Source organism: Calidris pugnax, unplaced genomic scaffold (genome assembly GCF_001431845.1).
Source record: "Calidris pugnax isolate Ruff unplaced genomic scaffold, ASM143184v1 scaffold38, whole genome shotgun sequence".
NCBI lineage: Eukaryota > Metazoa > Chordata > Aves > Charadriiformes > Scolopacidae > Calidris > Calidris pugnax.
The window spans coordinates 3,239,969-3,265,058 of NW_015090995.1; the positions used below are offsets into that span (position 1 = coordinate 3,239,969).

The following is a 25,090-nucleotide window of genomic DNA, read 5'->3' on the forward strand; positions in this document are numbered from 1 at the left end:
TCAACTCTGGAGATAACTTCATTGAAATGTATTTGAAAGAAAGAGCGCGAACCGGATCACAGAACATCACAGCATCCCTGACCCTGTTGCACAAGGAGCTGCAGCAGTGCCAAAGGACAGCCCTTCCCACGCACAGACCCACAGAATCACGAGGCAGGGAAGTCTCCAGGATGCTCTCCAGCTCTTGGGAAAGCTTCTTCTCCCAGCATGAGACACAGGATGCCTGATATCAAAGCACGCTGCCCGGAGTGCCGAGAGCAGAAGGATGTGTCACAGCGAGGCAGATGGTGAGGCACAGCTGTTGTCATGGTCCTTGTGGAGCTCTCTCAAACATTGTGACATGTACTGCCCTGAATTTGCATCTGTCCAATTACTCATCAAAAATAAAAAAGACCAGCAATCCAAATCTAAATTAGTATTTTCTCTTCTGTATTCTTATTTGATTCACAAAAATGAAAAGATTATCTCCCCTCCTTCAGATTAATTAGTTTAAAGGCTCACGGTTTCTTGGGAGACAATTCCCAGCTCAGCTCTAGCAATGGAGCAAGACTGGAATCTGGCCTAAGCTAGTCTGTGGAGAAAGACCAAGTGGAGTTGTTCTGGAGAGAAGAAAATAGGGGAAGCATCTCCTCTCTCTTGGGGAAGAGAAGCATTTTAGAAGGACCTTTTTACTCTTGTTACTTGTCTTCAGTCAGTTCAGAGAGTCCTTGGATCTCTCCTGGATGGATTTTTTTCTTTACAGAGCGCTGAGGAGGATTTAGGAAAAGGTCAGTGTTCCAGCTTTCCCTCCTTACCATGTAAAGTACAGTGTACAAGTGAAATGATGCCCCAAAATCTTTGCCGTGGACAACAATCCTGCCTCTGCTCCAAGCGCACAGCCTGAAGTTTGTACATGGCTTTTATAACTCCGAATTCTTCTTAGACACGAGTTTGAATCCGTCATCCAGGATGGACCTCCGATTGCGTCTTAACCTCTTTTGTCTCTCGAGATAGATGACCACTCCCAGGAGGAAGATGACGACCAGGAATAGTATCATTCCTGCAATGGCGAGACCAATGACCGCGGCCTCTACCTGCCCTAGAGCCAACTTAGCCCCAAAAAGCCTGATCTTGTCGGACTCATCCTCATCCTCAGGTGGCAACTCTGAGAGACAAACAAAAAGAGAGTTCCAATGAGAGCCAGAAATTTCCTACTCCTCTTCCTTAGGCCCATTTCGAGTGAGGAAAACATTATTGGAAAGGAAAGGACTGAAATATCAGTAGAGAAAGACTGAAGAGTTGTAGGTAGATGGCTATGTTTTCAGCTGGTCTGAGCTGGCTCTGAAATCAGCACAGCTGGATTATTCACAGCAGCTGAAAAATGGAGAAAGATGAAAAAACAGGGAAATAAATCACCACCACAAACCATTCAGACTTCCACCCCAGAAAATTTTAAAGGGACCTTATCAACTACCCCCCTTCTCCCTGGTGCTGCTCAACCAAATTTCTTCTCGCATCTGTTCTTTAAAATACTTGAAAGACCCAGGGCACGTGCTTAGGTTCTTTTCTTGGGGGAAGAGCAGAGAAGGCAGATGTGGTTGTTTGCATGCTGACTCAGTCCCTTCAGCTAGTAATGGTGACTCTGAAAATTCCCTAAACCACGTAGTCGTTAACAGCTCAAGAAGGGATGACAACTAATCTAAGGTGCCTCTTGGGATTTGATTGAAAGGGATAAGGAAAATCATCTCCTTTGCGACACCCTCCCTGCGACACCCTTTGAATCTCTGCCAGTTTCTAAGCTTGCACTCTCCTCTGGAGATGAATCCACGCACTTTAAAACCCTTTGAATCTCTGCCAGTTTCTAAGCTTGCACTCTCCTCTGGAGATGAATCCACGCACAGCAAGTACAACAGGATGCGAGGCCACTAAACTTTTCCAGCTAACGTGGTCAACAAGTCTAACAAGCTCAACTTCCTTATGTTTTATCAGCACAGCACAGACATTTGGAGGACAGACAGCCCAGAACCCTCCCTGTTATCCATCAGCAGCCAGGCCTCAGACTAACAGGCTGCCCAGCCTGAGAGGGGAGAGGCTGCAAGTGGTGCTCATGCTCCTCCTCCTCCTCTCCCTTCTCCTCCTCCAGACTCAAATCTCTGTGCGGATCGGAGATCTCCCTTCCTCCTCTGCCTCACACACAGACAGAATTTAGGAGTGCAACATACACCGTACCTGCATCGTAGTTGACAACTTCAGGCACTGCCTCTGAAAAGAAACAAAAAAGAAGGTGAGAAAGTGTAGGGCTGAAAGGATAGAGCGTCCCAAACTCAGCACGTTTGGCAAGGAACAGATCCAGGACCAGCATGGTTTTCCAGGGCTTGCAGGTTTTCTTTCCTCCTGCCAATGTTTTCCCTCTCCACATCACACCAAGATTGGTTTTGTACTACCTGCTTCAAAAGCAGAGCTGCTGCCGCACAACCATTTATGGCCTTTGAAAGAAAAGCAAAATCAAAGTCTCTGAGGGTGAGGTGGGCTCAACCCTGGCTGGCAGGGTTGCTCACTCACCCCACAGCAGAATGAGGGAGGGAACAGGAAGGGCAAAAGCGAGGAAAAAAAAAACAAAAACAACACCCACTTGTGGGTTGAAATAAAGATAGTTTAATAGGTGAAAAAAATACAACCAAAAAACCTCAAATGATACAAAAGCAATCACTTGCCACCAGCAGACTGATGTACAGCCAGTCCCTGAGCAACAGCTACTTTGGAAAAACCCCCATTTTTATTGCTGACCATGATGTTACAGGGCATGGAATATCCCTCGGTCAATTTGGGTCAACTGTCCTTTCCCTGCCTCTTGCACACCCCACCCTACTGAGTGAGAAACAGAGAAGACCTTGATGCTGTGCAAACACCAACAACTAAAACATCGGTGTGTTATCAACTCTGTTTTGGTAACAAATCTAAAACACAGCACCCTGTGGGCTGCTATGAAGAAAATGAACTCCATCGCAGCCAAACCCACTACAGAGTGTCACTTTCCACTGTTTCCTGGTGAAATGAGAAGCCTTAGGATGTGCATTTAGATTACAGGTAATATTCACAGTAAGAACAACCACTGGCTGATGGCTGGACATTGCTTCTCAGACACAAACTAAAATAAAACTCATAATAATAATGTAGGCAATATAAACCCCAGAAACCAATTTGTTATTAATTCCAGCTGCAGGTATTACCATAGTCAAAAGGCAACATCTTAAATTAATAGTACTTAAGTAATTATCTGCTCAATTAACAGGCTGTTTATGGTATGTAAAAGAGTTGTAAGTGTGATGCAAACACTCAGAATTTGGCAGCAGTAGCAGAAAGTGCTGTTAGATGTTTTACAGTAACAATCAGTGATAATTCCTTACCTGATCCGGGCAAGACTGTGAAGAGTATCTCCATACCAGCATGGATATGATCAGACACATGACAGTGAAGCAGCCATGTCCCAGGGTTCCCAACCAACATTTCCACCATTTCAAAGGTCCCAGGGAACAGATCCACAACATCTGCTCTGTAGCTTTTGCCATTCTGTCAAAGGGAAAGGACGCTGTCAGCCTGCAGCCCCTTGTGCATCTTTTCAGAATGCAAATTCTGTAGCACTGGAGCGATCTCCAGTGACACTGCTATTACAGTATTTAAAAGCTCAAGAAAAAATTTCAAAGAGCCACTCCATGGCTGTATCTGGGAAAGCAAACACCATCTGGTAATGCCTAATCCTAAGAAGGGTTGTTAGACACATCGGCACAATACAGAGGCTCAGTGAGCCAGACCTGGATGTGTAAAATTCACATCCCTTTCCTAGTTGGGTGAAGTTGCTGTGAAGTCATTCAAGAAGTTCAAGTCCACCAGACTCAAGCAAAAGTGATGATACTGGTGGTCAGTCTCTGCTTTTATCACCAGCAGGATATTCTTACCTTGTATATGAAGGTCTCGGCATGAAAATGGACTGTGTGGATATCAATCTCCTGACCCATTCCCAGCAGGTACCAGTTCACCCACTCACCCTGGTACATGGTCAGCCCAGGCAAGTTTGCATAGAGCCTCCCATTGATGGCTGTGCAGTAAACAACATACAGAGAGCAGAAAAAGCCGTTATTGAAATGGTAGAGATGCTGAACCATCTCAGAGGAAGAACATGCAGGGCCAGTTAGATGTTACAAAGCTCATACAGCAACCAGTGCATCAGCAGTTAGTGTCTTCCATATGACAGTCCCCCAAAAGTCTGGCGGTCTCTCTCCAGCTCAACTACTTTTCCTATCTGTTAGCAGATAGGAAAAGTAAAATGACTTGCATCCAAGGCCATGCTGTAGCTCAGCTCAAATAAACCTCAAAAACTACCTCTTGCTGAGAACCTGCAGTCAGCCAGCAGAGGTGGGTGTTTCTAGAAGTCAAGACGTGTAAAAACAGCCACCTTAGTCCAATGATAGGAAAATACATACATATATCTACACACACATATCTGAACAATTTACTTCCTGTACAGTGAAAACAGGTAAACCCTGCCAGAGGGCAACCCTGTCCTTCCGTGTCTCGTGCTGGCTGCACACACTACGTGCTGATCACTTGTAAAATCACCACATGACAGGACTTTATTTCATAATTAGCAGAAGGAATACTTCATAATTAGCCAGAAAGAATACTATTTTGCAGGAAAGGAACCGAAACAATGAGCAAGCTGAATGCTCAGATGATAACAGAAGGAATAAGATGGAAAGAGACATGATCTGAGGGCAGGAACTCTGGTGTTTTACTCCCAGGTCTGCCACAGGCACTTTCTGTAGCCCAAAACAAGCATCCAGCTTCAGGGAGTTGCTTTTGCTAGCTACAATATTGAGTTAATTATAACAACGGACATGTGTATTTGGAGATGCTTTATATCACCTGTACAAAACCAGTAGTAAGGACAGTACACATAATGCAACTCTTCACTATTCTTATCTCCACAGCTGCCAAGGGACTCGTTTTGCTAAGAATACTTTAGAGAGATCCACACAAGATGTGGAGAAAAACTATCACAAATAACATGTTAATTTAGAAAATGTTTTCATCCTGCTATGGTATAAATAGCTTTTTGGTAATCAGCTAAAACAACTGAGCCATGTACTGCAGCGACAACAAAGCTGAATCAATCAATTTTCAAATCTAACATATTCTAATGGTGCCAAGATGAACGGAATGAAATTAGTCTGACAAGTTAATTTCACATTTGATTTTCTTTCCTGTTCCAAGTCACTCCACACATCGGAGATTGACCTCTCTGCCCCATATCTTTGCCTCCTGACAAGGAGAGCCATAATGATTAGCCTTTGTTGTAGATCAAAGATTTGTGCCGTGTCTGTGCTGCAATAGTGAGACCAACAGACAGTTTAATTCTGTCCGTGCCACTGACAATGGAAAAGGATGAGGGCATTCATTAGGAGTCAGGTTTGGAAAAGGATGAGGGCATTCATTAGGAGTCAGGTTTTGGGTGACTGACTACTTATAGAGGTTGCAGAGTCAACATCAACTGTGCACAGATAGCAATGGGCGCTCAGGTGCCTAACAGGCCTTACCATGCATTTTGTTGCTTTCCACAAATTTGTCATCCAGCAGGTTGATCTCATTCCGATTTCCTTTACTGTAACGTTCCACGTTCTCCTCCAAGTACCAGGACTGATTTTCATCAAAAACCAGGAAGAGTAGAGCAAACTCCCTCTTTACATCCTTCCTGATCCCATCAGAGTGTAGTGTCCCTCTCCGGCAGATCTTCAGGGGTCCAATCAGACCGCTGTACATATCCTAATCAGAATGAAGGAAAAAGCCTTTGAGGCAAGGATCTTCTCAGCCTCTTTTTTATGCAGTTCTTTGCCTTTCAGCAACCATACTTTCTGTTCCCTGCATGACCCCACTTAAAACAAATGGTGCTACAGTTTAAGTGCTCTTGTTGGTGAAAATCAGCTACCGAAACACAAGAACAGAAGACTATATGTGCTCTTACGAATGCAAATCCAAAAGTCATAAATATGAATAGTATCAAAATATTCTCCACTCTGTGGCTGCAAAAACATCTGCAACTTGAGATTAAAAGGCAATGATCTCTGGGTTGAATGAGACAGTTTGTTGCAGGATCCTCCAGTGAAATCAGTGCTATGACAATTGATCCTAGCAATGCTCAAGTCTTCCTCCTTTTCCATGGAGCCTAATTCTGGACAATTTTTGCCTTTCTGGATTAGCCCTATGGCTGTCTCTAATAGAAACTATGACTTAGTGGGGGGTGTTCTACATTCTCATATCCTGCAAATAACTGAAGGCAGGCTAGTGTCAAGAAGACAGTGGAATTGTTTTATGAAGGTTTGTCTTAGGAAAAACATAAGGACAAATTTGGAGAACTTAATCTCCCGGGAGAATGCTGGACCAGTCTTACCCAGTCTAGTAGGAGGTGTCCCTGCTCATGGCAGGGGGGTTAGAACTCAATGATCTTCAAGGTTCCTTCCAACTCTAACCATTCTATGATTCTAGGTCACCAGGTGGTCCTTCTGCCTCTCAGCTGGGCCAATCTTCAAATTGTATCCAGCTCATTGTTTTCTAGAGTGGGTAACAAATTGGTCTAACTGTGCTTTTCTGGTTCTAACTTTTATTTTACCTTTACTGGGTCCACCCTGGAGTAGTAGATCCAAGGAACACAGGCTGAATCATTTGGCCCTGGACCAGATCTCTCGGGAACTTCCCATCGGTACGTCACAATGTCACCTGAGTGACAGAGAAGCACCATTAACATCAGGGTCATACACTCACTCGCCAGTTTGCTCAGCAGCATGTAATCCTTCAAAACAAAAAGATGATCCTGTCTCCAAAGGGCAAATTCAGTTCTGATTTTTTGAGACCAGACCTGACCAAGGAAATTCCACCTCCTCTCTTCAGTACAGATGGAGCTTGAGATGATCTTTCCTCTTCTTGAAGTATATTTATGATGCTCATTCAAATTCCTTCTTAAAGTTACTACTTTGGACATTAGCAATGCATTTGAGAAAGACAGGTCCCAACTGAAAGCCTGTTTGTTGCTTAGACAGCCAGTGCAAGTTGAAGGTGACCAAAAATTATGCAAACTGGCATTTGGACCATGAAACAAATTGGTGACTTCAGTCAGTGTCCTTGCAAGCAATTATGCATTTGTCCTATTTCATACTATTGTGCACATCACAAAAAGTACAGGTCCCAAAGAAGTGGGGCAGGCTTCCCCCTTCATGGGCCATTAGCCCAGGGCTAACAGGGACTGACTGAGCTGTGACCACCATCACCTTTTGCCAGACAGACCACACTCAGTGTGAGGGATGAGGCTGCACACAGAGAAGTTTGTGCTACACTTATCCTAGAAGTCAGAGCAGAATATGAGCTCCCAGGACTGCTACTCCCAAGTGATATCACTAAACTCCAGTGAACCTGGAAGACCACTGTTCAATTCCAGTTCTCTACCATAAGAAAATAAGTATATCTAAGCCTCCTTAAGACAACCAGTGAAGTTACAGGCTAAAATTACCTTTGTAGGCCCAGTACAGGAATATGTCTGGAGACCACAGTGACTTACCAGGGTTTGCTACTTGCGGCTGTCCCGTCTCCCTTTCCAGCACCCCGTGTGCATGAATAGAGTAGGGCCGTGAGGCGTTGTTCTTAAACACAATATTCAGAATATCGCCCACTTCCGCCCACAGAAAAGGACCTTGAAGTAGGAAGAATGTATTCAGACTCGCAAAAAAATGTCAACTTGTCTCCTGAGGATATTCCCACTTCTTCCCCATCATCATCTCCCCAGAGATATTCCCTTATAATGTTTATGATGTTCCCCTCCCTCTTCTCTAACCCACAAAAAGAGAATTGCAGGTCAGCCCCAATTCAAGCAAGCGTTAGGAAACCAGAATGAATTTCACAATAAGGAAAATTAAGGTTGTTATGTATTTTAAGTGTGCCCAGTACAACTAAGGCTTTATTTCTGAATAATGCTAGGCTAAATCTTATAATGTCTTACCATACTTTTTTAAACCAGCAGCAGAGCATGATCAAGACATTGTGAGATTTAGTGTGAAAAACACTTTGCCTGAGACACAAAGGTAAGTTGATGTAAAGTCAGGGACAAGAACCCAGTCTTCTCTATTACAACCTGTGTTCAGGACCCTCTTTACTACTGTCTCCAAAGCTGGCAGACCTGGACAGGAGACAGTCTGAATTTCTCCTCACTTCATAACACAGCAGATGCCTAAATATCTAGGAGGCCTTCAGATTATAGCCCTTAGTCGCTGAAGCTCTAGAGTCCAAGCACCATCGCTGTGTGATGTCCTTACCTAGTATCCCTAGGTGTTCATCTCTGTCTGTCCTGGCCTTGGGGGTCTGGAAGGTCCCATCAGTGTACTCCCTGTAAACTGCTTTCTTGTACTTGGAACCGAGCAGTCCATTCTCGTTGCTCAAAAATACATCGGCGTAGCTGAGAAATGCAGAATGAGTGCTGAGATACCCCAAAACTCACCGGGAATAAACAGCTAACTTGCCACAGGGGGTTCACTAGTTGAATGGGTCTGCCCAGAGACCTGCTTTGGCTGCAAAGGTGGGCGCAGTGATGCAGGGGGCAGGAGCTCCCATCAGCAGCACCACCACCAGTGACATATGCACCATGCCACAAGATGGCCAAGATACCCAACAGGCTTCACCAAAGTCTACTGAGACACTTTGCCAAAGGCTTCCCCAGAAGAAGGGTTCTACCTCTCTGCAGAATGGTTGTGCCTTTCCCTCTCCCAGCTTCGGTCAGGCGCGTAGTCCCACTCCACCTCCTCTGCCACGATGTAGTACGTCCGCACCCCTCTGTACTGAGCAGCAGGAGCAGGATCTTTCTTTCCACACTTGGAAACGGAGTAGCGCTCCCTCATCCCAGCCTGGTAGTGATTGCTCGTCTGGCAGTATATCTCAAAAATCCCTGAGGGAGGCAGCACAAACAAGGAAATCAGCTACTTCCAAAGATCCCAGGAAACAGCTGCTTCCCACGCAGAGCTTGTGACGTGGCTGACATCGGTATGTGTGTATCTGTGTGTTTGTTTAGGGAGCTTGGTTGCCACAGGCCGGGATTAAAAGGGGTTGTTAGAGAAACCAAGCAGGAATGGCACAACAAAGTCCTGCACAAAAATCATCTCAGGAGGCTTTCTTACACAATAACCAGCTTGTTAGATGTGAAGAGACCAATGAAGCGACATAGCTGTGCTACGACTGCTGAGAGGCTGGTTAAGTAAAAGATTTAGCCTGGGAATGCCAAAGGGGAGGAGACAACTCGCAGATGAGGCCATCACATTGTATGAACGAGACACAGTATTATGTGCCTGACCTGCAAACTGGGAAGACTGGGGTCTGTCAGAAACGTGAAATCTCTGCAAGCCATGGAACAGGAGAATTAAGCTCTGACAACTCCCTGCTACTTTATTCTGACCAACATGTTTGCATGTTTCTGTGGGTCACAGGCAGCAGTGTCCATAGGGGTTGTTACTACAAATACTTAATAGGGAGGGACAGCCTAGAGAATCAGTCTGGGGCAACACGGGACAAGATGCTGTGGCTCTTGTTCTTCTCCAGAATCAGATACAAAGACAAGAGCTGTAGCCTCAAAAATGGGACCAAACAGGATGTAAAGCACAGCTCACCCCATAAGAGTTTACACTGTGCTATATAATCAGCCACAAGACCAAATATCACAACAGAAGACTTTTCCTGCTGCTAAGTTAGATGTGCAGGCACTTACCCTTGTTATCAGGTTGCATGAAAGCAGTAGCAAACGTGTGGGGGAACAGACTGGTTGAATCTCTCCTCATCCCATTTATCTGCACGGTGTTCCCTTGAAACACAGCTCCGTGTACATCTGCTTCACTGCCCAAGCCCAGAAGGTGCCAGGACACATTGTCTCCTTCACACACCTTCAGCACAGGCAAGTTACCGAACATAAGTCCATTGATGGCTGCAAAGGAGAAAACAATTAACTCTCTGCAGGTAGATACTGGCCAAGAGATTCATATTGTTTGGACATTTTGACAGGGCAGGTCTGCCAGTGAAAACGTAGCTTGCTTGTAATTCAGAATACTCTCAGGATATCCTTCCTGAGACAGCCACGCTTCTTGTCTCATGTCCCACCCACTGCTTCTGGCCTCACTTGATTTTAGGCCAATCTAACACAGCTACTTCAGCCTCCCAGCTCAGTCTTTCAGGGAGCACCACCCCATGTTTTGGAGGTTCGCTCCCGCTGCACGCAGAACAGCATCAGGCCGTACCATGCATCCTGTTCGATTCCTTGAAGCCATCGTCCTTTTCCACAGAAGACTCTTCCGTTCTCAAGTAGTACTTTATGTTTGCATTTAAATACCAGCTGAGGTTCTCATCAAACACACTGAAGAGAAGGTAAAACTCTTTGTCGATCCCTTTCTAAGATATAACCATAATGATGGCTGTTAATTTTTAAAATGCACCAATTAACTGTCCTTACAGTTTAAGCTGTTTTGCCTGACTCTCATGTTCCCTTTTAACCTAAAACTTGGCTCACCAAGAGACAGGGCTCCATCCCTTTACTCATGTTGAATGTTCCTCTTGTTCCACAAGAGGCACCACCTGTGGTTTTTCCATAATATTTCACAGGAGTAAAGGGATCAAAATTCAGCCACGGATATGAAGTCATTGCCTCCTTCCCCCACCACCCATACGTTTAGGTGTAGGTTTCATTGCCTGTCCAAATCAGACCTGAGATCAGAGCCCAGCCCTCCACGCAGGCTGATGACTATGTTCCACCCTCCTTTCTCCTACCACAGGCCTGGATTGGGGATTTTTTTTTTATTACCTTAAATCCTTGAAAATATTAGTTCTAATAAGAAATTAATTCCCAAGCATGGTGCCTTTCCTCACTAAAAGGACATCTCTAGTGTTGCTCAGATTCTCGTTAAGCTGTCGGATTCCTCAACGGTACCCAGGAAGAAGCCCTGCACCTTTCCCAATTAAGCAATCATTAGAAGGCTGCTTAAGATTGTGGAGCCAGAACTGCTGCCTCAGGTGATTTTTCCATCTCACCTTTCTGAACAAGTCTCTCTCTGTTTTGTTTACACTCTTTTGATGCCTGCAAATGTTTCATCACTATCACAGCTCCTTCACATAGTGGGCTGCGATCCTCTCTGCGCAGAAGATTCACATTTCCACCCCGGGTAAACAGACTGATCTCTTCTGCACTCCTAATTTAGCCTCATCGTGCCACCACCGAAAGCAGAGAGAAAGCAAACCCCTCGAGGGAGGCTCTTGTGGCAGCTGTTTTCAGGCTTGTCAGCCCTTCCCTGATCTACACCACAAAGCAAGCAGCATGGCAGGAGATTGTTTTTCTGCTGCCTCCTGGTTTTTTCACAATAAGGCTCTGCTAATCTGTCTTGCACTTCCCCAGTATATTAATCTACTGTTTTTTCCTAGGCTTGCTGCCATGAGTAGACTACCCCTGAGTGAAATTCCAAGAGGAAGGTTTGGTCTCCCTTCAGATTTCACCTCTCTTTCATCAAAAGCATAAAGACTAACATAGATTTTCACATGCTTTTGTATAGGCAGACCTGCTTGAAAATGAACTGATCTGGCAGAAGAAATAAGGCTCACCCTAATCTCAAAGCATTATATCACTCAAGCACACCACCTATAAATAAGGGAAAATGTCTTTTCAACGTTTCCGAGACTGCAATGAATATTCCACATGCCTCAAAGCAGCCTGCTGTGCGAGTCTCAGGACAGAAGTTACCTATAGAGTCACATCCAAGGTGCTGCTGTTCAGCCAAGTCTGCCTGAATTTTAAAGCAGAGCCCAGAAGCCATTTCAAGGGCAGCCCTTGGGAACATCAGCAATTCCTACATGGGACCCGGGCACCAGCTGTCCCAGTGTTACCCTGCCCCGTGGCTTTGATTCGACTCACACTGTTGTACGCTTGTTTCCGTTACATTTCCTTAATATTTCGCTGGTGTTTCCTTTCTCTACTAGGATAAAAGTGTGGCAGGAAAACTCCTTTTACCTGTTTGTTGTTCTCATCCAAAGTGCCTGGCTTGCAGATGAGCAGAGGCCCTACTAAGCCCGAACTGGGGTCTTTGACGGGGTTCACGGCCGAGCTGTACATCCAGGTGAGGCAGGGAGGGTCGCTGGACGTAGGCCCGACGTGCTTCGGCACGGTCCACCGGTATGTAAAGTTGCGCAACGGTTCAACAGAGACCCCACTCTGGAACAGCCCTTTAAAAAAAAAAAAAGAGATTGGCACAGTTATTCCCAAGGTCCCTGTACAAACTTGGTTACATCTTCTCACCAGCTACACTCGTACTGGGCTTCACTTCATTCATGTCACTCATACTCAGCATCTCTGAGGCATGATGTGGGTGTGTTCATAAGGCAAATGGGGGACCTACTCTCAGTACCATAGAAATTCCTGCTGGTACCACAGCAGAGATGGGCCTGGCAATGGGAAATGATGAAGCAGGTCCTGCTGCATCCAGGGAGATGAATTTTGGAAGCATGTGGTTATCTAAGCTGGAGTGCACAAGGCACATTCCTCTGCTCAGTGTCTCAAACAGCCAGAAATGGTCTGAGCTTTGGTTTACAGTTTTCATCTGAAAAATAGCACCTCTGGAACTGCACACCCTCTGGTACCCTCCCTGGGCACCAGTTCAGTGGAAAGTCTCTTTCAATGAGGCCTCAGGAAGGCTCAAAGGACCAGGCTGGCTATCACCCTGTAGGACATGTAGTCTTTCCCGGCTGCAGAAACTCTATGGGCTGTGGAGCTCCACCACCTTCATCAACATCAAATTGCTCAAGAAAAGGGAGCCACAAACCATCATGGTACCGCATTCCTTCCCACGCCTTCCCATAGGACACTCCATGAGGCTGGATGCTGAAAGGCCAGGAGGCTTTGTTAACAAATGTCACCAGGATGGTGTCTCCAACTTCAGCTTTGATCACCGGACCTACACAAATAGCAGAGAGAATGTCAGCAATGTTGCAATGCCCCAGGTGACCGGGCAAACCAAAGAAGCCAGGGCCACCTTTCACCTAGGCTGAGGGGAGAAGATAAAGAAGGGTGGATGACCCAATGCATTGAGCACCACTAAAGCTGTTCAGCCCTGACAGCAAGAGCAGGGGGCTGATGAGGACTGTCTGAAAACATTTTGGGTCTGCAAAAGAACTCAGAAAATAGGCTTCAGGCATTCACAGATAGAGTAACAAAATGGCCAAACGTGCTGAAACACCCTCAGGAAAGGCCTGTAATCTCTCGCCCACCTACATAAGGCCCTCTCAGCCTTCTAAGATGGGTGTCTTAGGCTTGAGGTCTGGTGTGTAAAGAGAGGTACGAGATGCTCTAAGCCCACCACTGTCTCTGTGAGCCATGGCCCCAGCCAGCTAGAAAGAAACCATGAGTCTTTAATATGCCTATCAGTTCCCACCAGCCTGTAGACCCCTGGGTCCACAGACCACTCCTGACAGCCACAGGAGAGCATGAGGAAAGCCAGGTTGCTGCCCGGCAGAGACCCGTGCCTCGATGTGCACATCTCTATGTGTCTCCACGTGCTTAGTTACCAAGTTTGTTTCAATCAGCCAATTCAAATGAGCCCCCTGCAGATGTCACTTGTTTATCTGATCAGGAATTTTCATCAATCCTTCACTGTTTTTAGTTTACCAGTAGAAAATACCTGTAATATCTTCCTACAAAGTCATATATATCCAGGTTTTCCCTCAGTCACTTGTCTTTCTATAGGAAGGTGGCTGTTGGTGGTCATGCTAAGCCCTTTATTTGCCCCTGGTTTCCAAGGTCTAGCAAGACCCTGCCAGCTCCTGACAGTTACACTGCATTTCTCCTTCCATGCAGAACTCCACCATTTAAGTTTCATTCAGCTGCTTTTTTTTTTTTTTTTTTGCCTCTCTTCGCTATTCTCTCCCACTCCCAGATCTGTAATTTACTCCATGCGCTCATTCCTTCTGTGGCCTCTGCTGGGATTGCATTGGCTAATTTCAGGTGTCATTAGATTATTAGTCACTGCTGATGCAGGAAATTGGACCACACCTGTGTGCTTCTACCCTGTACTCTCAGCCTTCCTGCACGATTCATTTACCCCTGCAGACTCCCTGTTTTCTTCCCTCAAGTTTATTCACCACTCTTACTGTTACCTGGTTATAAGAGAGAAAGCATCCACTTGGGAGAAAGCAGCTTTCCATGAGAACATGGGGTTTGGAGCACCTTGAAGATGCTCAGTCAAAACCACATAACCTGGAGCTATTACTGTGACCTGTTTTACTCTAGTTACAAATACTGTCCCTCAGCCTTTACTACTAATCTCTGAAGACTGCCCTGGCAGAAAAGTGGTTCTGTCTATTCTATCACTCCACGTTCTTGGTCTGTCCCCATCTTTCTTAGGAGTAACTGCTGTGAAACACCTCCTCTGTGCCACTCTCTGCACCACAGAATGAGAGGACAGTTACAGCCCACTGGTACTCCCGACACCAGCATGGTTCTCGCTGGCACTGAAAGAGGATTTGTGTTGCTGGATGATTCCTACCGAGTATCCCAAGGTGTTGCTCTTCCTCCGATTGCTGCTTTTCCTCACGGAAGGTCTCATCAGTGTATTCCACATATTTCGCCTTCCAGTAGACTCCCCCAATTCGGTTGGGGCTACGCTTGAAAAACTGCTCAGCAGGGCTAAAGGCAAAAAGCAAATGTCAGGTCATTTCTATGAAAATCAGTCCTATTCTTCTGCTCCCTCCCACGTCCCCATGGCAATGCCAGCCGCGTCTCCAAATCAAGCAGCTTTTCAGACAAGGACAGCATCTCTGGTTTGGAACAAGCACAGCTTGTCTCTGTGAAGTTTTTTTTGTCCTACAGACTCCTCCAGGTTCAGGGAGCACCTCTGGCTCACAGCCCTCTCCCAGCTGAAACTGCTGGGTTCGATGGCACAGGTCTGAACAGCATCTCTAGAGCTGATGTGCAAGATGGCAAGGAACAAAACAGCAGTGCAGTAAATGGAAAGGCAGCGCTAAAACATCGAGTTCTTCAGAGGACAGGGGAAAACTGTAATCATAATTGAAAAGAAAAAAAGAAAGCAAAGCACCAAACCACCACACAACTGCTGCAAAGAGAGATTTATTTCTGCTGCCACCACCCTCTCCAAACACACAGACACGTAACATGCCTTGCAGGAGAGTCAGCTTCGCTACAAGGCCAGCTCACAGGTCTCAGGAGGTTTCAGTGCTAAGGTCTGTAAGAGAGTTGCTGCGTGGCTTTGGGTAAATCATTAACGGCTCTACGTTTCTACTTCTCCATCTCAAAGAGGCATATCCTCTCCAACAGCTTCCCAGGGAAGGGAGTGGAGGGGGAGGAATGTCTTTGTTTCGGTTAGCCAGAGCCTGAACGGGGCACCAACTCACCAACTGCTATCACCACCGCCTGACATGTGGGACACAAGGCTGTCATCGAGGTCACCACGTTTGATTTCCTAGAAATCGCTCGCTGCAGCGCGGCTACACTGAGGCAAAGCTGCAGGCCAGCTCTGCCACCCTGTGTCTGCTGAAAGATGTGCTTTCTTAATAGTTGATCAAATATCGGGATCTGCTCCTAGGTCAGGCGCAGCAAGGAGAAACAAAGCCCAGAGACATGTGGCAGCTTACGTTCTACATAAACTAGAACTCCTGGAGTCTGTGGATAAGCATGTCAACCTAGTACTGGTCCCAGTACAGTCTAGCTACAGCAACCTATGGCTCCAGATGGGGTGATCTGCCTTCCCATGAATTGAAGGCATGGATTTTGGTAAGAAAGAAATTCCACGTTTTCCTCAGCAGCCTCCCCAACACAGCCCAGAGACCCCCCAAATGCTGCCCTTGCCCTTCAGCCTCTTGCTTACCTGCCTGCCTCAGTCAGCTGTTTCCCACTGCTTTGGTCGCGCCCTGAAGGTCCATAGTTCCACTGCACTTCCTTTGCAGCTATGTAGTATTTCCGAACTCTCCCTCCCAGGCTGGATGCCAGAGCTTGCTGAGAACAGGGCCGGACTTCATAGAGTGCCCCCATCCCAGCTGTCCAAGAAATGGTGGAGGACACACATTCTTAACCCCTCTCAGGCAGTGAACACAGTCCCACCTTCCTACCATGAACTGGCCATTCCTCCTCTGCCATCCCAAAAGGCACATGGCTGGAAGGAGGTGATTAGGTGGTTCCGAAAGCAAGGAGTCTTTTGAGTTGGTGAACAGAGCTTCTCACCTTAGATATTGGATGCTATGGAAGTATGGACAGAGAGCAAATAGAGCCTCCTGCCATCGTCAGCCACACCATGTAAATGCCAATTATAGGGACTAGAGCTCTAAAGGCACTGCCTCATCTGAGCTTTCAGCTGTACCAAACTCAATCTTCACTACTGATCAAGGTGAACATCAAACAATGGTCTAAGTCATCCCCAGTAAGTCTGGCCTGCACATTAATAATCAATCCACCCCAATTTATACAAAACAAGGAAACACTCCATTCATCTAGGGACATTTTGAGAGGGAATGCTGCCCAAGGCACTGTCCCCTACCACACTGGGCACCACGGGACTACACTGGGAATAAAAAGGGAGGCTACAGCATGCAGGACATACTCCATGCTCTGCCTTACCTTGTATGTGATCATTGATCTGGCAGCTCAGTAGCCATCTCCCAGGGTTACTGGGGATCATATCTGCTGTAACAAAAGTGGCTGGGAAGAGACTGGCCACATCTGACCTATGGCCTCGAATATTGAGCGTTTCTCCATGGAAGTAGGCTGTATGGACATCAATTTCATTGCCCATCCCGAAGAGGTGCCACGAAACATAATCCCCAGCACACATCGTCAGCTCAGGGAGGTTCCCAAACACATAACCATTAATTGCTGCAAAACCAAGGAAATTCAAAAATCAGAAAAAGGGCCTTCAGTGCTTTTGCCAGCAGGTCACAGTACAGACATCTTTGGAGGATGGACCTAACCAGAACTCATCCTCCTCTTCTTCTGGAAAGCCCAGCTCCACAAGTGATTCCTAACATGAAGTATATTCAAAAATCTCAAAACAATTAAGGGTTTGCTCAAGTCAGAGATTAAATCAAAGTAACACTTCAGAATACCAGAATACTGACAACCCTGGAGTGTCTGGGCAAAGTCCCTTGCTTCACAAAAGTGACACTAACCATGCATTTTGTTACTCTCCTGAAATTCCTCATCTTCTTTGTCTACAGAGCCTGGATCTGCACAGAATAATGCTATGTTCTCATCCAGGTACCAGCTGAGGTTCTCATCCACCACACTGAACATCAGAAAGAAATCAACATCCACATCCTGGCGCCTTTGGGAATTGCCAGTCAGTATTCCTAGGGTGAAAGAAAAGATGAGTGAATACTCACCCAGGCAGAAAAGCAGACATCAGCCAAGGGATTAAAACATCAATAGAAGAGTAACTCTTATCACACAAATGAGGGACAGATGCTTTCCCCAGCATCCTGGCACAGCTCATTACAGAGTTCTAGCAAGCTCACTCTTTTCTAATATATCCCTGCTAACACATTTCTCATTCCCAAGAACCTCTGCCACTGCATGGCTGAACTGCAACACCATCAGTGTTCTTATTCCTCTGAAACCAGTCCCCATCTTTCTAAATACACACACCAGGTCTTGGACAAGATTCCTACTTCTAACATGGATTCAACCAGCTGGCTCAGATCAAGAGGCCTACAAGCTCACCTGCTCAGCCACTAAAGGACAGAGACAACGTACTGACCAGAACCCAGCTAGAACATTGGTACTGTCTACTCCAGTCATGCTGCGTTTTCCCATGAAGCTTCAAGTCACCACAAAACCTTCATAGTATGAAACTGCAGCCCTTAGCTGCTTTCTCTTGGAGTCTTTACCTTTTCTGCATGTAAGTAATGGCCCAATTAATCCAGATGCAATGTCCTTTGGTGCATCAATATGTGAGTGGTAGATCCAGGTCAAGCAGTTTGGGTCATCAGCCGTTGGGCTGTGATCTTCAGGGACAGTCCAAGTATAGGTGTAATTCCCTCCTGGGGAAACAGCATCATCCTTCTTCTGATCCTGGGGGGACATATCGGGATACAGGGATCCTAGAACAATTGAGTAATCACAACATCTATTCAAGAAGAGCAGAGATGTCCACACATGTAGCCTTATATCTAGCTGCTCTCATTCAGAGTTGCACATATATACTTGGGCAGCAGATTTCAAAGCCAGACTCACCATCCTAAGGCTGAAATAGTGTTTAATCATCATTGTATCAAAGAGAAACTGAGGCACAGAGGTATTGTAAGGCAACTTGCCCAGTAAACAGGTCAGCACAGAGTCAGAAAGATGATCCCCATTCTACCTATTGCTACTTTGCCTTCAACTCCGCAACGTGCCACAGTCAGTCCCTCTACAATCTCCAGGGCTGCTTCAAATAGCAGTTCTTTGGTCTTGTACTTTGTCATTCTTGTGAACTCCCTGAAGTTCATGGCTCTTATACTACAGCACTTCACATAACGTAAAGAGGTCTTTTCCTTCTGCACCACTCTCCCACTAGCAAGCTCTGGAGATTCTTCTAAAATCAGGAAATCTGGGCTGGGTACTGTAATGCCCAGGTCAGGAAACCACTCCCAGACCCACAAACCTGCTAACTCAACATCAGGTGACTTCACTAATCACCTAAGTGCAGTTGCTTTGCAGCAATATAGCTTTGGGTTAACCTAGTCTGTGGCTTTACAGACATCTCTCCTCAGTGCATACTCCTAAATTCCCAGTGAGAAAAATCTGCCTCCTTTTTATGGCAGTGGCTCATTTACCTTCAGAGTCCTTTTCGTAGAAAACACCGTGAGGATGGATTGTATACGGCCGACTAGCAAAGTTTTTTAGGTGTACTTTAATGGTATCCCCGACTTCTGCTCGGATGATGGGCCCAAGGAACCCCAGCCAGCCAGGTTTGGGAACCTCAGTGGTGTATGTGGAGTCCGTGTATTGCTTATAGACAGATTTCTTGTATGTGCTTCCCACTCGGTCTTTGCCAGGCTGGAGAAACTCTGAGGCCTTGCTGTTAAATTCAGAAAGGGAAAGGCACCATGAGTCATGCTCGATATAAAACAGGTGGTTGATAACACAGTAGATTGATGACTAAACACAACTTTCCCAATGGCCCAGAAGTTTTACAGAGTTACAGAGGATCACCTGTGCTCTAACCTAGCATGCCCTAAGCCATCTGTGAGCTTCCTCCTCCCACACCTGACTGCTGTGACAGGACTAGCACAGCCTGCTTGAGAAATAGGCAGCACTGGCCATTGGACTCGTCCCCTGTTGTGTTCCACATGCTTAGAAAGCAGATATCAGCACAGGAACAGCTGGAGAGCCTGGCACCATGGCCACACAAGTACAGTCAGATGCCTGCTGTCATACATGACCACGGCCTCGTCCCCAGTTCTTCACAAAGGGACACAAAGTGTACCTCTGAACTGTGAAGTGCAAACAAGGAATGGGAACGATGGTGCTTCCCACTCATTACAATGCCTTTCTGTCATTTGTAGCTAAATCACAAGAGGAGGTGAAAAAAGTATCTCCTGAGCGAGCTCTTTGGCCAAAATTCACAGTCTAAAAGATGATTTTCTACTAAACAGATTCTGAATTACTTGTAGAATGGCAGGCAAGTCAGGGAGGTACATGCCCAGTATGTAATCACCTTCCAGAGTTAAAAAACTCATCCAGGTACTAAAGTTCAACTCAGGATTATATTTGCAATGAGTGTATGGATAATTCTTAGTAGATAAGAGATGAATCATGGTTCAGGTATTAGTGGAACAGGCCTAAATGAGAGCTGAGGTTCCTCCCCTCACTTACACCTTAGTATCAATTACCCTGCAGTAATAGAAGCAGCCCTGAAACACACGCACGCTCTAATGTGTGTCTCCAGAGGATGAACAGTTGAGACCAAACCATTAAACATTGCCCTTGTCATTCAAAATTGTGAAGGGCTGGGCTCCAGCTACACAATCTACAGCCCATCCCTTTGAAGTCATCCCTGCAGCCACTGTTAGCAAAGAGCTTACAGATGATTCCTACTTCATTTTGCAGATCTGCCTCTTTTTCTCCCCTACATAGTCCATTTCTTGCCAACAAAAAAATCCTTCAAGCATTTTACTACCTCTATAATCTGTATCAATATCACATCCCTTTCTTACTGCTAGCAATTTGCTTTCTGCAATCACTGTAGAAATAAGGCCCATTAGCTAATTGTTTGCAATGACAGAAGTGTTTTTAAATTGCTTTTAAGTTTAATGGCCTTGAATTTAATTTCCTTCTCTTCATCTATTATGAGAGAAAGCAAACAAAACTACTGCATTCATTATCACTGCAGGAGTTTGCATTAATATCTTTATTAAACCTGAATTTTGGACGGTTTCCTTTTCTGTGAAATAAGTTTAGTCTATTCAACATCTCCAAAGAACAGAGATTTTTTTCCACACTAAACTGACAAACTGATGTTTTCCTGTGAACCCCTCTTATTCCCACTGTGCTGTTTCTGAAAGATATGTATAAACCCAATGTTATTTATTATGGAGGGGTAAATGGCTGAGAGCAGATGAAGAAATACAGGTTATTTGACATAAAAAATGGAGAGGGGGAAGCCACAAGTGCCTTTAAAAAGCTGTGGAAAGCTATGTCAAAAAAAAAACCAAACAAAACACCAAAGCCAACAAGAACAACCCACCAAACAAAAAAACCACCAAATAAAATGGTTTGGTGTTCTGAAAACTAAAAACAAACCCTGTTTTTGTAGTGACTCAAAGTAATTACTGCAGTTTCCAGATTTACTTTTGCATCAAAAACAAAACCATTTTTCAAACAACCCCTAAAATTTCATGCAGGAAGTTCCATTAAATCTGAGGCCTGAAATTCCATCTAAAGGAAAACAAGGCAGCTCTGTGAAGTCATTTTCATCAAGGTGAAAAGTCATCATGCCTCAGGATACACAAGCTGATCACCAGCTGGAACTAAGGAAAATGAAACCCCAGGGCAGAATATTGCACAATCTGTCCATTATTAAAGAGTGTTTGTACTTCCCTCTAGCGTAGGGGCACTGGATGCTCCATTAAACTGACCATTCTTTTTCCCCACTGATACAGTTCCTCTGTTCCTACGATAAAATGAGTTAACCATTAAGCTCATAAAGATCAGACATCTACCATATCGTGTCTCTTGCTTGCTTAGATGCCCCAGAGTACTTGCACGACATTACTCATAGCATTACTATTTTAAACCAGCACCAGACTAAATTCTTATAGAATTAAACATACGGGTTATGTGCAATGCTTTGGTTAGCGAGAACGTTCTTTCCTGTTGGAGCATAGTTCCAGTCCACCTCACGGATCCCCAGGTAATAGACTCGGGTGACACCTTCAGCAAACGTGGGTGACAGCACGTAGATGTAAAGCAGCAACAACCAAAGCAATCCCATTGTAGCCTGAAGTGAAGGCTCTTTTGAAGGTTACACCTATTTGGGAGGAAAAGAAAAGAAACGTAATGAAGCAGAAGTAGAACATGACCACATGGTTTGAAGGCACTGGACATTCTGAGAGGGTATGAAGAAATCAGGTGGAAGTCCTGTTGGGATCATTATTCAAACATCCATGTGTTCTGAGATAGGGAAGTCACACACATAACAAAATTAACACAAAAGGTGAATGGAGATTATGCCTTGCTAATCAGTCGCCAATACCAAACATGCTTCTCTCATGACAGCTTGATTAACCTTTTTCTTGTCTGCAGAGTATTCTTCCAAATGCCTCGTTCCATAATGTTGGGAAGATACCACTAATTCGGTAAGGTTTCACACAGAAGGACATGAGGTAAACAGATTCACAGCAAGCACTACTTTAGCAGAAAATGTAGTTACTCAGCTCATGGATTCAAAAGTATCTCAAGGCAAGAGGGTCCTGAGCAGAAAGGGTAATTTTAAGTGACTGTTTTTTCCACCACCTCTGATGGCCCAAATTACCTTTCAGGATGACATACAAAGACCAGGAAAATAATACTGAGCAAGTGTATTTGTATTTTAAATCATTGCCAAGATCTGTCTATTCTACCAAACCACTAGAGGATGTATGATTTAGTCACTGTGAAGTAGAATTTTAACTTCTTTAAAGATTGCTCTTAAGGAGCGGTTCTCTGTCTCCAGAGACTGCACCTCAAGTGGGCTGCACGAGGCTTTTTGCCTAGTTTAGCTCCATTAAATATTTTCCCCGTGTCATTATTCCCCTCCATCTTTGGTAACAGCAACATGAACATGTCAGGTTTATTTGCAGCAAAGCCGGATTCTCAGTAAGATTTCAGCTGAGATGGCATCACACCACAACAGCTTTCCCAGGGAAGCTGAGAAATCTGATGCCCAATATGTGGGATTCAACCCCAGTACATGACGACAGACTGGATACTTATTCACTTCCAAGCCCAATTTCTGATTTCCAGACATGCTGTTACTGATTCTAAACTGTCATTAAATTGAGAACTTGTGAGAAAGCAACTCTCATCTTGGAAAGTACCTTCTTTCCCTCCTTTCTCAAAAGGAGGTTGCAGGGATCTCTACATCTGAGATATTTGTGATCCATCAACACGGTATAGCTCTGCTCCAGCAGCAAGCCCTTCAGAAGGTCCTGGTGAAGGACCTGAAGAAACTCGGGTACAGAACAGCCCCTTCCCTGTGGTGATGGCAGAGGAGGGATGCTGATGGCAGAGGACTTGCTACACACTGTCCATCAACTTCACCAACCTCATTCTCTGCAATTGCTGCTCCAAGTGAAGCACCCACACTGTCTCACCCACCGTGCCAATAAAGAGGAGCTTGGAAAGCTGTACCCCTGTGGCTTCACACACGCACACCCCCCGTAACAAACAACAAAAGGCAGTGGGGACAGCAATGTGGAAAGACACAGCCAGTGCTCAGCCCGAAACCTCTCCTCCTGTCGGCACACACCCTGCTGGGAAGGGCAAGGAGATGCTTTGGACTCAGCCAAAGAAGTGGCCTTCTTGTCATCACGGGTCAAAGTACAGAGGAGCAGCTTTCCGGGGAAAGCATGTCCTTGGGTACAGAACAGCCCCTTCCCCGTGGTGATGGCAGAGGAGGGATGATGGCAGAGGACTTGCTACACACTGTCCATCAACTTCACCAACCTCATTCTCTGCAATTGCTGCTCCAAGTGAAGCACCCACACTGTCTCACCCACCGTGCCAATAAAGAGGAGCTTGGAAAGCTGTACCCCTGTGGCTTCACACACGCACACCCCCCGTAACAAACAACAAAAGGCAGTGGGGACAGCAATGTGGAAAGACACAGCCAGTGCTCAGCCCGAAACCTCTCCTCCTGTCGGCACACACCCTGCTGGGAAGGGCAAGGAGATGCTTTGGACTCAGCCAAAGAAGTGGCCTTCTTGTCATCACGGGTCAAAGTACAGAGGAGCAGCTTTCCGGGGAAAGCATGTCCGATGTGTGGGGCAACCGTCCCGGAGGAGCGAGCAGTCAGTGGGGTCTAATCTTTGTGTCCTCTCACACTAGTAGTTTTTTTGCAAGCAGTATCAAATCTTAGGAAAGGGCAAAGCTTGGACTTTACACAAGGAGGAACAGCAGCTCTTAAAGCTCTTAGAACTGCCTCCCAAGGCACATCCTCACGCTGTCAACCCACTATTTCTCCGTGGCAGAGCCCCCACTCACCACCCCAAAGCTCCGCACTGCAGCGGCAGGGTATTTACCAGAGAAACCAGACTCAACCAGAAGCCAGGGCAATCTAAATGCCATTCTTAAGGCTGGTTGTGAAAACTGCCTCCCAAGGCAACCCAGTGTGAGGCAAACTGCCTCACACTGCCAACCCACTATTTCCCCATGGCAGAGCCCCCACTCACCACCCCAAAAGCTCCGCACCGCAGCAGCAGGGTATTTACCAGAGAAACCAGACTCAACCAGAAGCCAGGGCAATCTAAATGCTTCACGAACGTGCTCTGGCCTTGAAAAAAACATACAACCTCAAGGACAAAGTCTTTGGGACAGCCTCACTGAGGCTGAGGACCTCGGGCTGGAGTTTGAACGTGACTTTGCACGTACCTCTGGGGCAATTTTCAGAACTAGCAAAGCAGGAGGACTCAGTGGAGATTCAGCAGGACCGGCTGAGTCCGGTCTCACATTCCCTTTACGGTGACAAATTGCCATTTAGTCACTCTACCAGGGCAAGGTGAAGGAAACCGACAACTACAAATTCTTTTCAAAAAAGTTAATTTTTCTTTGAAATACACACCTTGGTTAAAGAAAAAAAATAAAACCAACAAACTCTGTATTACGTTCAACCCTGAATCTTGCTGTTTTATAGCAGAATCTTTACGCCCAGGACTTCCCTTTGCACAATAGTCCAGGAATTGGGAATGAAGAGGAAAATTAAGTTTTCAGTCTACTCGGTCGGTAACCAACTTTGGGTTTACCAAAAAGAGGGGGTTCTTTCCCGACACCTGCCCGCGGAGAAACCACTGCCCGAGAAAGAGAGGGGAAAGTCAAACAAGTGCTAAAGAAAGAAGGAAGGAAGGAAACCGTGTCACCCCTTACTTGGCAGGACGCGGGGCCGGACCGTCAGCGGGGAGACATCTCCGGCGGCGGGAGCCTGCAGAGTGACGAGGGGACAAAGTCTGGGCTGTAAAGAGGGGCGCTGCCTCGCCTCCCGCCTCAGGCCCGGCCCCGCGGAACCCGGGCGGCGGAGCCCCACCGGACCGCCGTACCTACCGGTACCGGGCTCGGTACCCCCACAGCCTGGGGTTAGGGGTGAAGGGGTCGCGCCCCCACCCCGTGATGCGAACCCCGGGAGCTACGGCACGTGGGCACCGGCACCTACCTGCCGGGCGGGGCGCGGTGCCGTCCCGGTCCCCGGGGAGGCCGGCGGGGGCGGTGGGGAGGGGGCGGTCCCTTTAAAGCCGCCCGGTGATGTCACGGGGGGCCGCGCGCCGCGCTCCCCCGGGAGCACAACAAGAGTCACGCTCGCCGGCGGGGCGGGGC

The 25,090-nt window shown here is 46.3% G+C and overlaps 1 protein-coding gene across 4 annotated transcripts; it reads right to left on the bottom strand.

The window, feature by feature from the left end:
* HEPH (hephaestin) lies at positions 1-24,964 on the bottom strand. Of its 4 annotated transcripts, none has more exons than XM_014955298.1 (22): positions 24,930-24,964; positions 24,647-24,701; positions 21,358-21,554; positions 18,859-19,103; positions 17,932-18,144; positions 17,215-17,394; positions 16,667-16,921; positions 15,921-16,089; positions 14,583-14,722; positions 12,864-12,995; positions 12,056-12,267; positions 10,299-10,449; positions 9,776-9,988; positions 8,752-8,962; positions 8,337-8,476; positions 7,586-7,717; positions 6,644-6,750; positions 5,574-5,799; positions 3,936-4,075; positions 3,387-3,549; positions 2,209-2,241; positions 1-1,144 (listed from the first exon to the last, which is right to left on the bottom strand). In XM_014955298.1, exons 3-22 carry the CDS (start codon positions 21,516-21,518, stop codon positions 900-902), a joined length of 3,468 nt encoding a protein of 1,155 aa, XP_014810784.1. In that variant the 5' UTR covers positions 21,519-21,554; positions 24,647-24,701; positions 24,930-24,964; the 3' UTR covers positions 1-899. The 4 variants fall into 4 exon arrangements, with proteins under 4 accessions (XP_014810784.1, XP_014810783.1, XP_014810786.1 ...); XM_014955297.1 differs by having other exon boundaries at positions 24,821-24,952; XM_014955300.1 differs by lacking the exons at positions 21,358-21,554; positions 24,647-24,701; positions 24,930-24,964 and having other exon boundaries at positions 17,932-18,115; positions 18,859-18,992.
* Between the last annotated feature and the right edge of the window lie 126 nt (positions 24,965-25,090).